The sequence below is a fragment of the Oncorhynchus mykiss genome, chromosome 8 (genome assembly GCF_013265735.2).
Source record: "Oncorhynchus mykiss isolate Arlee chromosome 8, USDA_OmykA_1.1, whole genome shotgun sequence".
In the NCBI taxonomy this organism is placed as follows: Eukaryota; Metazoa; Chordata; class Actinopteri; order Salmoniformes; family Salmonidae; genus Oncorhynchus; species Oncorhynchus mykiss.
In genome coordinates, this window is record NC_048572.1 from 45854120 (window position 1) to 45868763 (window position 14644).

At 40.8% G+C, this 14644-nt stretch overlaps 1 protein-coding gene across 13 annotated transcripts in view; it reads right to left on the reverse strand.

Moving 5' to 3' along the window:
• Nucleotides 1-14644, reverse strand: part of amph (amphiphysin) — a 131483-nt gene that overhangs the window by 60872 nt on the left and 55967 nt on the right. For all 13 annotated transcript variants that reach the window (XM_021612625.2, XM_036985497.1, XM_036985495.1 and 10 more), the window contains exons 5-8: nt 7476-7571; nt 6840-6947; nt 6344-6429; nt 1091-1166 (exon numbers count right to left, since the gene is read on the reverse strand). In XM_021612625.2, the coding sequence (XP_021468300.1) occupies nt 1091-1166; nt 6344-6429; nt 6840-6947; nt 7476-7571 (366 nt within the window). The remainder of the gene's footprint in view (nt 1-1090; nt 1167-6343; nt 6430-6839; nt 6948-7475; nt 7572-14644) is intronic.

Here is a 14644-nt window from a genome sequence, read left to right on the forward strand (position 1 = left end):
GTTGGAATGAGGTTTTGATGTTGGTGTGCTGTGCCTTTTTTCTCCACACATAGTGTTGTGTGTTCCTTCCAAACAACACAACTTTAGTTTCATCTGTCCACAGAATCTTTTGCGAACATCAGACATGCAGCAATGTTTTTTTTTTGACAGCAGTGGCTTCTCCCATGGTGTCCTCCCATGAACACCATTCTTGTTTAGTGTTTTATGTATCAACAGAGATGTTAGCATCTTCCAGAGATTTCTGTAAGTCTTTAGCTGACACTCTAGGATTCTTCTTAAACCTCATTGAGCATTCTGCGCTGTGTGCTCTTGCGATCATCTTTGCAGGACGGCCACTCCTGGGGAGAGTTGCAACAGTGCTGAACTTTCTCCATTTATAGACAATTTGTCTTATTGTAAACTGATGAACATCAAGGCCTTTAGAGATACTTTTGTAACCTTTTCCAGCTTTATGCAAGTCAACAAATCTTAATCTTAGGTCTTCTGAGATCTCTTTTGTTCGTGGCATGGTTCACATCAGGCAATGCTTCTTGTGAATAGCTAAATCAAATTTTGTGAGTGTTTTTTTATACGGCAAGGCAGCTCTAACCAACATCTCCAATCTCGTCTCATTGATTGGACTCCAGGTTAGCTGACTCCTGATTCCAATTAGCTTTTGGACAGGTCATTAGCCCAGGGGTTCACATACTTTTCCCAACCTACACTGTGAACGTTTACATGTTGTATTCAATATAGACAAGAAAAATACAACAATTTGTGTGTTATTAGTTTAAGCACACTGTGTTAGGTCTATTGTTGTGGCTTAGATGAAGATCAGATGAAATGTTATGTCAAATTTATGCAGAAATCCAGGTAATACCAAAGGGTTCATATACTTTTTCTTGCCACTGTATATATGTTTGAATACGCTAAGCATACTGTAGATGAACATTCAGAGACACCCATGGTAAACCTCATGGTACATCATCATACTGAACGGTACTTTATCCCTTGTGCTGATGCAATGTCAGAAGGAAGAGACTCAACCTTCAAAAGCACCGCCCACCGCATAAAGCAAATCGCCTTGAGAATTTCTATTTTTGTTACTCACCACAGAGATTTCCCGGTGGAATTTGGCCTCCAGGTTCGTCACGTTCTTGAATGTGTTCACGTAAAAACCAACTCGGCTAGAAGGGGGGGGAAACACATCTGTTACCATGGTGATGTTTTGTCACCCACAAACATCTTCATTAAATCCCTAAAATAGCTCTTAAATGGACAGCCTCGCTGTAAGGCGAATGCTGTTAGAATGAAGAATTCCATACATTCGAATGAACAGTTACCATAATGATATACTTTTCATACACTTTTCAAAAAAATAAAACCATATCAAACTGGTAGTCAGAGATACAAAACGCTGTTTAACTACAGTCCCCTATACATGGTTATTGCTTTCTAGGGATTTGGTTGGTGGTTGAAGATATCCCTCTTGTGGTGTGGGGGCTGTGCTTTGGCAAAGTGGGTGGGGTTATATCCTTCCTGTTTGGCCATGTCCAGGGGTGTCCTCGGATGGGGCCACAGTGTCTCCTGACCCCTCCTGTCTCAGCCTCCAGTATTTATGCTGCAGTAGTTTATGTGTCGAGGGGCTAGGGTCAGTTTGTTATATCTGGAGTACTTCTCCTGTCCTATTCGGTGTCCTGTGTGAATTTAAGTGTGCTCTCTCTAATTCTCTCTTTCTCTCTTTCTTTCTCTCTCTCGGAGGACGTGAGCACTAGGACCATGCCACAGGACTACCTGACATGATGACTCCTTGCTGTCCCCAGTCCACCTGGCCGTGCTGCTGCTCCAGTTTAAACTGTTCTGCCTTATTATAATTGGACCATGCTGGTCATTCATGAACATTTGAACATTTTGGCCATGTTCTGTTATAATCTCCACCCGGCACAGCCAGAAGAGGACTGGCCACCCCACATAGCCTGGTTCCTCACTAGGTTTCTTCCTAGGTTTTGGCCTTTCTAAGGAGTTTTTCCTAGCCACCGTGCATCTACACCTGCATTGCTTGCTGTTTGGGGTTTTAGGCTGGGTTTCTGTACAACACTTTGAGATATCAGCTGATGTACGAAGGGCTATATAAATACATTTGATTTGAAAATTTGATTTAGGGAGTTTCCTGGCCACTGTGCTCTTTGGGATTTGATTTCTGTAAAGCACTTTGTGGCAACTGCTGATGTAAAAAGGGCTTTAAAAAATACATTTGATTGATTGATACATTGTTTAACAACCAGTTCGCAAAATGTTAGATATGTATTTTAAATTGCGATCTGTTGCTGCTATTTATGTGAACTCATAGCACATCTTCCTGCTGAACATATAAGCAACAAGTGCCAATATCAGAAAAAGGTCAACCAAAGTGTACAGCAAACATTGTGTTGACCTTGTGAGGATCCTCTCTCGGCAATGCCGTCTAGCACTACTCAACTCTTGTCATTTTGCAATGAAGCAGGCAGGAGACCTGTGGTCATTTGTTCACACATACAGGGGTTGAATTGATTCTGACACATATCCTGAACACATATACTGTAGCTCAGCAGTTGAAGCAGATGTTTTAACAAAAGGATGACTGTCATTATAATGATAGGGCTAAAAATAAAAGCACTGCAATTCCCATCCATGAGTAGAGCAGTGCTAGAGGGCATTGTAGAGAGGATGCCTTCTCATTGGACAGATTAGGTAACCACGGCTGCAAGCATTCTTCTCCAGTGAGCAGCCAGTGTGCTGCTCACTGCTGCTCAAGATGGCAACACACATACACACACAAACAGGGGCGGACTTTGGGATTTGTAGGCCCCCATGACTGTTCAACAAAATCATGGCTACTGAAAGAAGAGCTGTTCGGAACTGGCTTTTTTAGTTGAACGAAGCAGAATGAAAAGGCTTCCTGAAAATAGTAAAGGTCTTTACATCACCACATCATTTCAACGGAGGGACAAACCAATTTTTTTGTTATTGAAAGCAATTTGTGGGCCAGAAGAAAGGCAGTTATTTTTTGAATATGATAGAATGTATTTAGAAATGATAATGGTCCTATCTGGTTTATTTCTTATTCATATTTTTAAACTGCATTGTTGGTTAGGGGCTTGTAAGTAAGCATTTCACTGTATTCGGCGCGTGTGACTAATAAAATGTGATTTGATTTTTGATTTTGAATATCAACCAGTACCTATATTTTGGAAGATTTTTAACCATTCTAGCACAGATACAAACTGCAACCAAGTTTCTATGTTCATAAGGCTAATAAGAAAATATGTCAAATTACTTGAATATGGGAAAGGTGTAACAATGTTTTATTTGGTATTGGAAAGACTGCCAGGTAATAATTGTGTGTGTAGAATAAAATAAATGCATTATTTTCAATTGCGGTTTTGTCACACTCCCTTCTAACGTGTCCTGCGCAGCTAGCTTGTAAGCGTTGTTGAGGGAAATAGAAAGAGTCTTAGCTCTTCTATTACTGTACGTATTATTAAATGAAATTATGCCAAGTTCACGAGGCCCCCTGATGAGGTGAGGCCCTAGGAAATTGTCTGAGTTGCCTAATGGTAAGTCTGCCACTGCGACGCACACCCACAGCACATACAGTGCATTCGGAAAGTATTCAGAACCCTTCCCCTTTTCCACATTTTGTTACGTTTCAGACTTATTCTAAAATTGATTAAATATATTTTCCCCTCATCTCTACATACAATACCCCATAATGACAAAGCAAAAATAGGATTGTAGAATTTTTGCCAATTTCTAAAAAAATAAATGAAATATCACAGTATTCAGACCCTTTACTACCTAGCACCTTTGGCAACGATTATAGCTCTAAGCTGGGCACATCTCTATTTGGGGAGTTTCTCTCATTCTTCTCTACAGATCCTCTCAAGCTCTGTCAGGTTGGATTGCTCAGTTTGGCAGAGGCGTCTGGCTCTAGGAAGAGCCTTGGTGGTTCCAAACGTCCTCTATTTAAGAATGATGGAGACCACTGTGTTCTTGGGGACCTTCAATGCTGCAGAAATGTGTTGGTACCCTTCCCCAGATCTGTGCCTCGTCACAATCCTGTCTCGGAGCTCTACAGACAATTCCTTCGACCTCATGGCTTGGTTTTTGCTCTGACATGCACTGTCAAACCTGGGACCTTATATAGACAGGTGTGTGCCTTTCCAAATCATGTCCAATCAATTGAATTTACCACAGTTGGACTCAAATCAAGTTGTAGAAAAACTGTTTTCACTTTATCAATATGGGGCATTCTGTGTAGATTGATGAGGGAAAATAATTATTTGAAACTTTAATGAAGTTCATTCATGAATAATGAGTAATCTTCAGTACAGTAATTGCATTTCAATTCCTTGAATTCCTTGAATTCCTTGATCCTTGATCTAGAGTCCAGATACACAAACATCTTTAACTTAAGAACAATCAGAATCAACTAAAAGCACAGTATACTATATGTGCTTTGATAATGCTAGACAGTCACACCTAACAATGTGAACCTGACAATTACATAAGAGGCAGCATGCGACCATCCTAATGGCAAAAACAGATTATAGTAACCAGTTGTACAGTCATTGCCTAAATTAAATCAGAATGCTTGATGTTAATCACTACTCCAATCTCCAGGCATTCAACGTTCAAAAATATCTAGAATGAAAGTTTCCCCAAAGATTTTCCCTTAAGGAAATCCAATCCCACAGCTTTCGTATATTTAGAATATGGTCCTCCTTATGTATATTTTTTAAAGGATTTTTGTCAGTACAGAGGGAGATGTAGAGAGGGTAGCCGAGATGGGGCTGGGACCTCTGTCTACAGGGAGCATATGTGGTCCGGTATCGGGAGGTTAGACCGCTACACCGGATCCACTACACATGCAGTTATTTTTATTGGCCAGTCTTAAATTTGGATATGGTGAACACCTCTTAACTTCTAGAGAGATTTTGGAAGACAGGTCTATTTTGTTAAATAGACAGCTATATTAACAGTCCAATTCATTGCACAATAGCAGTTGGCTCCAGTTGGCAACCTAGCTAGTCACCATCTGGTTAGGCGTTTCCTTAGTCACAAGGCAATTCTGCTTAGCCTTCTGTGTGAGACTGGCTACCTCATTGATAAGGAGGAAAAACAACATGTTATATGAACATTGAGGACACCTGCACACACACAGAACAAAATGGACAATATCTCTCCCCCAGAACAGATACAATTCCTTAACACCTTATCTCACCACTAGTTTAACTGCATGTCCCTCTATCTGACAGAAACAGAGATCGACGAAAAGGAAATCTGATTTTATTATTGTGATTCTGTCAGCCCATTTTCAGGCAATCCCCTAAGTCTGAATGCACCATGATATTATTATGCTGTGTTGAATTCTATTTTTCATCCTAATGGTGGTGCTTAGACTGAATCTCTCAATCTAGGAAATACTCATATTTAGGGCTTTCTATAGCTGTAAAGCCACAATTCATTGTTTCCATTCACATTTCATTATTAAATGTACATTATTCTGTACATCATGACTGTCATTCACACATATAGGAAAAGTAAATCAGTATAATATACTATTTTAAACAAACAAACGTACGATAGACAGACAAACACAGACACAAGCTAATACCTTGGCTACAATAATGATCATATCAACCGTTTTAAAATAGTGCTTTTTCTGGGAATAATCTTCTGGTCTAGGCATTTCTATGGAGACTTGTTGACCCATGGATATACATGGACTTCATCACAAGAGACTGACAGAGAGAAATAAAAGTATCTAGAGTCACATCCCGACTGACAGTCACCTAAGAACTATAGAAGAAATCTTGGGTTGCGTCCCAAAAGGCACCATATTCCCTATTTAGTGCACTACTTTGACCAGGGCCCACATGTAGTGCACTATGCACTGAATAGGGTTCCATTTGGGATGGATGTAAAATGATTAACACATTTTCATTCACGACTTTAAAGGATTTATATGTTAAAGCACCTAGAATAGAACAATAACAACAACAATAAAAAAATAACACTGCATAATAGTACTGTAGTATATATATATATATATATTTTTTTTTACAGTACCCGAAACCATTAGTTTTGATTTGTAATTGACCATGGGAAGAGGAGCTACAGCATAAAGACCACAACGTTGGTTTATCTATACGTTTGAATTAGGGTCGTATTAATTAGTACACATCGTACCAAAACGTTTTGCAACGGAAAACAAAAACAGTGCTTCTTATTGGACAAATCAGGTAAGGCCCCTCTCCATGTTGGCCTATTTCCTTCCGTTTGGTGCCTAGTGAATGTGACCCAGGTGTTGATTTTAGTTTACCTGTCCCAGAGAGTTGGTAGCTCGTCCTGCAGATCAACATTGAGCTCATCAAACACCTTCTGGGCTTTTTTCAACTCGTCCTCTGCCTGAAGAGACAAATACATAACGAGGGGGGAAATATTAACATCTCTTTCCTGCCATAACCAGCACCTTGAAGATGAACTGCTTTGCACAAGGATCCTCTTTTACACTTGAGACACAGTACTTTACCCGTAGTGTACTGTCGTGATGCTCTTAGAAGACTGCCATAAGAATGACATAACATGACGTACAGTATGTTAATGAACACCCACTTTCAATTATGGTTGGAGACTAGGCTGCTGTTAAACGGCTCTAGTCTGTTGGGTTTACATCACAAAACTATTGGAAAGGTGAACTATTATAGCATATGAGGTATTTTCGTTTTAGTAAAAGAGTTGTGTTTCTCAATCATTTTTCACTACAATGGTAAAGGCGGACAGAATAGCACATTGTTGCATTACTGCACAGGACTTACCTTGGAGACCTTCCGATCACTTCTATTGACCACCGCCTGAATGGTCTCGAGATGGTGCCGTGCACTATCGTAGTCAATTAGCTTTCTGCTTCTTTTCGCCACACGGATCTGACGGTGAGTAATTACCACACGGACCGGTCTTTAACACAATACAGTAGTACACAAAGTCCTTCCCCTAAGCAAAAGTTCCAAGCATAAAGGTGTCACCCGTTCTGAGGCTGCGTCCCAAATGACACCCTATTCCGTTTATAGTGCACTACTTCTGACCAAGGCCCATTGGGCCCTGGTCAAAAGTAGTGCGCTACATAGGGAATAGGGTGCCATTTGGGATGCACCTGAGCCACAGGGACAAAAGCCTGAAATCTCTCTAAGTCTTTGAGACCGTGAGCATATTACGAATATGCCGGAAGAGATTAACCTAGTCAAACTTCTCACCAATAGCTAATTTATTACAAATAGTGCTGTACTATAAACAATATTGGATAAATAAATGACAAATACATAGCTAGTGTTTCAACATTTATCAATTTGATTGAGTTGGTCAAAGGCAAGAGTCAACTCGTGTAGCCAAGGACTGCTATTAGTTTCTATGACGACAGAGCCAAGGCTAAGCTGTTTTTATGCAGTACACTGTACCTTGAGGTCGGGGAACTGTTGCAGGTACGTGTCCAGTGTGATAAGTGATGAATCAACCAGCTTCTGATGGAAGTCCTCCCATAAGACATCACAGTTCTAAAAGAGAGACACAGAGAAACATTTCAGTTAGCCAGATGCTGAACAAGATGAGAACAGGTAGTTAAGTCATATGGTGTAATATACAGTCTACCAACATTTAAAGGGACATTAGAAAGGGACTCTTTCAAATTAAAGTTTTAGACATGATTAGAACACTAAAGTAGTCTAATGTCCAGATGAAACCACATCCCATAACATCGGTTATGTAGATCCAGCCATATGCCTACACCACAAATGAATAGAAAATATAAATAAACCAGAAAGTTAAGACGGCGCCAATCTTTTCCATTAATTTGGGATTGAGGCATATACAGTTGCTGCGTCTACACAACAGATAGTCTGGAATGTTGACATATCGCAACATTTGTCTACTTTTGAGATCTGAAAGCATCTGACAAACTTTAATTTAAGCGTGAAATGTCCCTCAAAAGCAGTATCTGTATTATGCAAAGGCTCAGTAGTGCATTTAGCTTGCAATAGTGTACATACATATTCAAATAATGTTTCTATTTTTGTCTCATGTTCAGAATCACACACTCAGTGTCCCTGTTTCCACAGACTCCCAAAGGGTTTGTCTTCATGTATGTTGTCAAGCCGCTTTATGGGGTGATATCAGTGCCAATAGATTCAACTCCATCACAGTGATTGTATCCCATCACAGTGATTGTATCCCTATGATAGAGAAAACCATCGGCACAGAGGACTCGGAAGAGAATTACATTTTAATTAGGTTTTTGTTTACAGTGATGAAGGGGGTAAATGAAAAGGTGGATGCTAACTAAATACACAATGTTCTTCCTACAACAAGTGTGAGTGAGATTAATTAACATACAGTGCCTTCAGAAAGCCTTCACACCTAGGGCTGTTGCGGTGACCATATTACCGCCACCCCGGTGGTCACGAGTCATGAAGACAGTCAAATTCCACGTGACCGTTTAGTCACGATAATTAGGTTTCTCCAAGCTCTGGTGATGCTGATGGTCAATAGTAGCCTACCAAACGTGATAACTGCCTGGTACTCAGCACTCTAATGTCCCTTTAATCAGTCTGATATCAATGCAAATGTCATCGAAAATCTAATCAAACACTTCATGAGAGCCCATGAGCTCATGTTGTGCAACATTTCTACAGGCTATGCAATTGAGCGAGAAAACAGTGATGGCCTCTATTAAAAATAGGAGGATCCCATCAGCTTTCTATAGGCTAGGCCTACTATATTTATGTCTCAACTTTCCTTATATTAAGCACATTGCTTAGGAAAAACACTTTCCAAAATACTACTTTCCAAAACACTGCTGTGCGTAACAAGCGTGACTGCAACTGCTCTGATGGTCAATGGCGAGAATGAAGTTTGTTACGCGTGCGTTTACAAACAAGGGATGGTGGTCCAACCCATAACCATCACATACTGGCGTTTACCTCAGCTCATTGGCTATCTACCCAGCTAGATTTCAAGAAGATCAGTGGTCATTGGGCAGAAATACAGTCAATCAACGAATCTTCGCTGATATACATGACTCAAAGTATGTGGACACCTGCTTGTCGTCAAACATCTCATTCCAAAATTATGGGCATGAATAAGGAGTTGGTCCCCACTTTGCTGCTATAACAGCCTCCACTCTTCTGGGAAAGCTTTCCAGTATATGTTGGAACATTGCTACGAGGACTTGCTTCCATTCAGCCACAAGAGCATTAGTGAGGTCGGGCACTGATGTCTGGCAATTAGACCTGGCTCGCAGTCGGTGTTCCAATTCATCCCAAAGTTGTTCGATGGGGTTGAAGTCAGGGCTCTGTGCAGGCCAGTCAAGTTCTTCCATACCGATCTCGACAAACCTTTTCTGTATTTAGCTCGCTTTGTACATGGGGGCATTGTCATGCTGAAACAGGAAAGGGCCTTCCCCAAACTGTTGCCACAAAGTTGGAAGCACAGAATCGTCTAGAATGTCATTGTATGCTGTAGTGTTAAGATTTCCCTTCACTGGAACTAAGGGGCCTAGCCCGATCCATGAAAAACAGGCCCAGACCATTATTCCTCCTCCACCAAACTTTACAGTTGGCACTATGCATTCGGGCAGGTTCGTCTGTCAGACTGCCAGGTGGTGAAGTGTGATTCATCACTTCTGACAACGCGTTTCCACGGCTACAGAGTGGCGGCAAGTTTTACACCACTCCAGCTGATGCTTGGCATTGCACATAGTGATCATAGGCTTGCGTGTGGCTGTTCAGCTATGGAAACCCATTTAATGAAGCTCCCAACGAACAGTTATTGTGTCAACGATGCTTCCAGAGGCAGTTTGGAACTCGGTAGTGAGAGTTGCAACCGAGGACAGACAATTTTAACGAGCTACTCGCTTCAGCACTCAGCGGTCCCATTCTGTGAGCGTGTGGCCTACCACTTTGCGGCTGAACCGATGTTGCTCCTAGACGTTTCCACTTCACAATAACAGCACTTAGTTAATTGTGGCAGCTCTTGAAGGGCAGTAATTTGACGAACTGACTTGTTGGAAAGGTGGCATCCTATGACGGTGCCTCACTGATGGGCTCAGTGACTTTCAACAAGGCCATTTTACTGCCAATGTTTGTCTATGGAGATTGCATGGCTGTGTGCTGAATTTCATACAACGGTCAGCAACGGCTGTGGCTGAAATAACCAAATCCATTCATTTGAAGGGGTATCCATACTTGTGTATATACTGTGTAGTGTATTATGTACATCTGCATGCATAGCACGAAAGTTCAAACAAATATTATGTATCTCTGCTTTGTTTTAATATGTTCAAATGCTACGTACAGCATCCTATGTACAAAAGTGGGCATTAAAAAGGGCCATTCATTTTCTAAAAAAACAATTGGCAGTTTGGGTCGTTATCTAGCTAGCTAACTAGCTAGCTGCTGCGAGGATGTGATGCCATTGGAGGAGTGGGTGAGTGACTTGACTTTTTCCCCTCGTATTGTTTTTCAATGGCTACAGTAGTTAGAAATGCAGGTGTCATTAGGTTAGCTAGCAAGAAATGTGAATCGCTTTGCAAGCTAGCTATGCTGAACTTGAAAGACTTATCCACAGTTAGCATATCTCTTAGTTGTCCATCAAATGTATTTGGCATTGATCAAATGGGCGGGTAGGCAGGCACGTTCCCATTCGGTTGTCAAAACATAGGTTGGGACAAGCATGCATTGGCAGGCAAGCTGCAGAAGGACGGGCAGGCTACTTACTATTCCCTATCGTTTCAGTGCAATTCTGATGGCCAACAAGCTTAAAGTTTGAAAGGGTTTATCTAATGTTCCCTCGTTAGAGTTTAGCTTATCTCGCTCTGTCTAGCTTTAGTTGATCTTGTTGTTGTCGATTTGCATAGGCAATTGAGGGAGAGACAGCCTACCTTGTCATGGTTGTTTGATCAATAGGACTGAAGTTCCCAAATGTAAGAGGACTCCCGTGGTGTTTACATTTTAGCAGAAATACATTCAAGTGGCTTTTGGAAAATGCGCTCTAATGATCTAAAATCGCGCTGTTGCTATTGCCTGTAAACACCCAGTCCAGTTGAAAGTGAATGATGGCAAATGGCTTATTTGCATATAGGCCTACTGTAGCTATGGTGCACTAGTCTGCGGAAAGACTCCGGTCCTGGACAAGACAGATGTTTTTATTATTTCTTGCAGTGTCTATTTATTATCCAAACGCATGGCCGTTTTCCCACTGTATACTGCTATAGAATGTTCACATTCCCAAACATTCTATGAATTTACGAAAATGACCATATGTAAGTGCTCGTTCTTCCTGTGGGTGTATATGATTTTAATACGATTTCATGTTGCTAAAACACTGTCAGTTCCACTTTAAATATTGCAGAAATTCATTCAGTTGGTATCATATCTCTTTACTGCTTTCAATAAAGCCAAATGATTCCAAAACGATCATTTATTCCTCCCATGATCAATATTGATGGATATTGTCGGGGCGCTATTGTCCTCTTGACTTGACTCAGTTCAGGAAATGGGTCAGTGTCTAGTATGCTCTATGTATGCTGTTTATGTACACCACCGTTCAAAAGTTTGGGGTCACTTAGAAATGTCCTTGTTTTCCATGAAAACATACATGAAATGAGTTGCAAAATGAATACGAAATATATTCAAGACGTTGACAAGGTTATAAATAATGATTTTTAATTTAAATAATTATTGTCCCCCTCAAAGAATCCTCCATTTGCAGCAATTACAGCCTTGCAGACCTTTGTTATTCTAGTTGTCAATTTGTTGAGATAATCTCAAGATTTCACCCCATGCTTCCTGAAGCACCTCCTACAAGTTGGATTGGCTTGATGGGCACTTCTTACGTGCCATAGGGTCAAGCTGCTCCCACAACAGCTCAATAGGGTTGAGATCTGGTGACTGTGCCGGCCACTCCATTATAGACAGAATACCAGCTGACTGCTTCTTCCCTAAATAGTTCCTGCATAGTCTGGAGCTGTGCTTTGGGTCATTGTCCTGTTGTAGGAGGAAATTGGATCCAACTACCACAGGGTATGGCATGATGTTGCCTTCCTTCTTCAAGATCCCTTTTACCTTGTACAAATCTCCCACTTTACCACCCCCAGACCATCACATTGCCTCCTCCATGCTTGACAGATGGCGTCAAGCACTCATACAGCATTTTTTTCTGCATCTCACGAAAGATCTTTGTGATCCGAACACCTCAAACTTATATTGTCCATAACACTTTTTTCCAATCTTCCTCTGTCCGTTGTCTGTTCTTTTGTCCATCTTAATCTTTTATTTTTATTGGCCAGGCTGAGATATGGCTTTTTTTTGCAACTCTGCCTAGAAGGCCAGCATCCCGGAGCCTCTTCACTGTTGATGTTGAGACTGATGTTTTGCGGGCACTATTTAATGAAGCTGCCAGTTGACGGCACTAATGTACTTGTCCTCTTGCTCAGTTGTGCACCGGGGCATCCCACTCCTCTGTCTATTCTGGTTAAAGCCAATTTGCGCTGTTCTGTGACGTGAGTACAACACAGCGTTGTACGAGATTTTCAGTTTCTTGGCAATTTCTCGCGTGTAATAGCCTTAATTTCTCAGAACAAGAATAGCCTGATGAGTTTCAGAAGAAAGTCCTTTGTTTCTGGCCATTTTGAGCCTGTAATCGAACCCACAAATGCTGATGCTCCAGAAACTCAACTAGTCTAAAGAAGGCCAGTTTTATTGATTCTTTAAATCAGGACAACAGATTTCTGCTGTGCTAACATAATTGCAAAAAGGTTTTCTAGTGATCAATTAGCCTTTAAAATTATAAACTTGGATTAGCTAACACAACGTGCCGTTGGAACACAGGAGTGATGGTTGCTGATAATGGGCCTCTGTACGCCTACGTAGATATTCCATTAAAAAAAATCTGCCATTTCCAGCTACAATAGTCATTTACAACATTAACCATCTCTACACTGTATTTCTGATCAATTTGATGTTATTTTTGTTCTGTGTATTTATTTATAGGGCATAATGCACATTAATCAATATTACAATAATGCAACAACCATGTAAATGTGCTGGGGTTTAGCCAAAAGATAATTTGCACCCGTAGTCCCAAGGCATCTAAGGACAATTACACAACCACAATACAAATACTCACTAAAACAATACAACATACCAATAATATATAATATATAATTCAAACAAAAACAACAACACTATCATCAACTGTCATTTTACATAGAGGAACCATAGATAACTCATGTGTACAGGTTTGGATAGATTTTAGCCATGCTTTCAATTCAAATTTAAACCTAACTTTGGATAATCCAAACTTAACAACCTTCTTCAGATGTTTCTTAAATGTCAAGTTCGAGTCCAAAATTACACCAAGATACCTGAAGTTAGACACAACATTCAGATTATCCCCCATTAATAACATGAACAGCTGGTTGGGAAGAATCAACGGATTTCTTACAGAAGTACATACAAACAGTCTTGTCGATATTTAGATGCAGGCAAGAATTAGTCATCCATTTAGAAACATGTACCATAGCATCAGTTAACTTGTTAACAACCAATTGTCCCCAAAAAATTGTGTACATACAGAACCGCATCGTCTGCATACTGCATGTTAACTTGTGGGCAAGCAAGTGGGAGATCATTTATATAGATGGTAAACAGAAGAGGGCCTAATATTGACCCTTGTGGGACCCCAATTTTATAGTAAAGAGAGTCTGACTGAGTGTCCCCCAAACAAATACTGACTTATTTGAGTCAATTGGAGGTTTACCTGTGGATGTATTTCAAGGCTACCTTCAAACGCAGTGCCTCTTTGCTTGACATCATGGGAAAATCTAAAGAAATCAGCCAAGACCTCAGAAAAAAAATTGTAGACCTCCACAAGTCTGGATCATCCTTGGAAGCAATTTCCAAATGCCTGAAGGTACCCCGTTCATCGGTACAAACAATTGTACGCAAGTATAAATACCATGGGACCACGCAGCCGTCAGACCGCTCAGGATGGAGACTCGTTCTGTCTCCTAGAGATGAATGTACTTTGCTGCGAAAAGTGCAAATCAATCCGAGAACAACAGCAAAAGACACTGTGAAGATGCTGAAGGAAACAGGTACAAAAGTATCTATATCCACAGTAAAACGAGTCATAGATCGACATAACCTGAAAGGACCCTCAGCAAGGAAGAAGCCACTCCTCCAAAACCACCATAAAAAAGCCAGACTACGACTTGCAACTGCACATGGGGACAACGATTGTACTTTTTGGAGAAATGTCCTCTGGTCTGATGAAACAAAAATAGAACTGTTTGGCCATAATGACCATTGTTATGTTTGGATGAAAAAGGGGGAGGCTTGCAAGCCCAAGAACACCATCCCAACCGTGAAGCACGGGGGTGGCAGCATCATGTTTTAGGGGTGCTTTGCTGCAGGAAGGACTGGTGCACTTCACAAAATAGATGGCATCATGAGGAAGGAACTGGTTCTTCCAAATGGACAATGACCCCAAGCATACTTCCAAAGTTGTGGCAACAAAGTCAAGGTATTGGAGTGGCCATCACAAAGCCCTGAACTCAATCCTATAGACAATT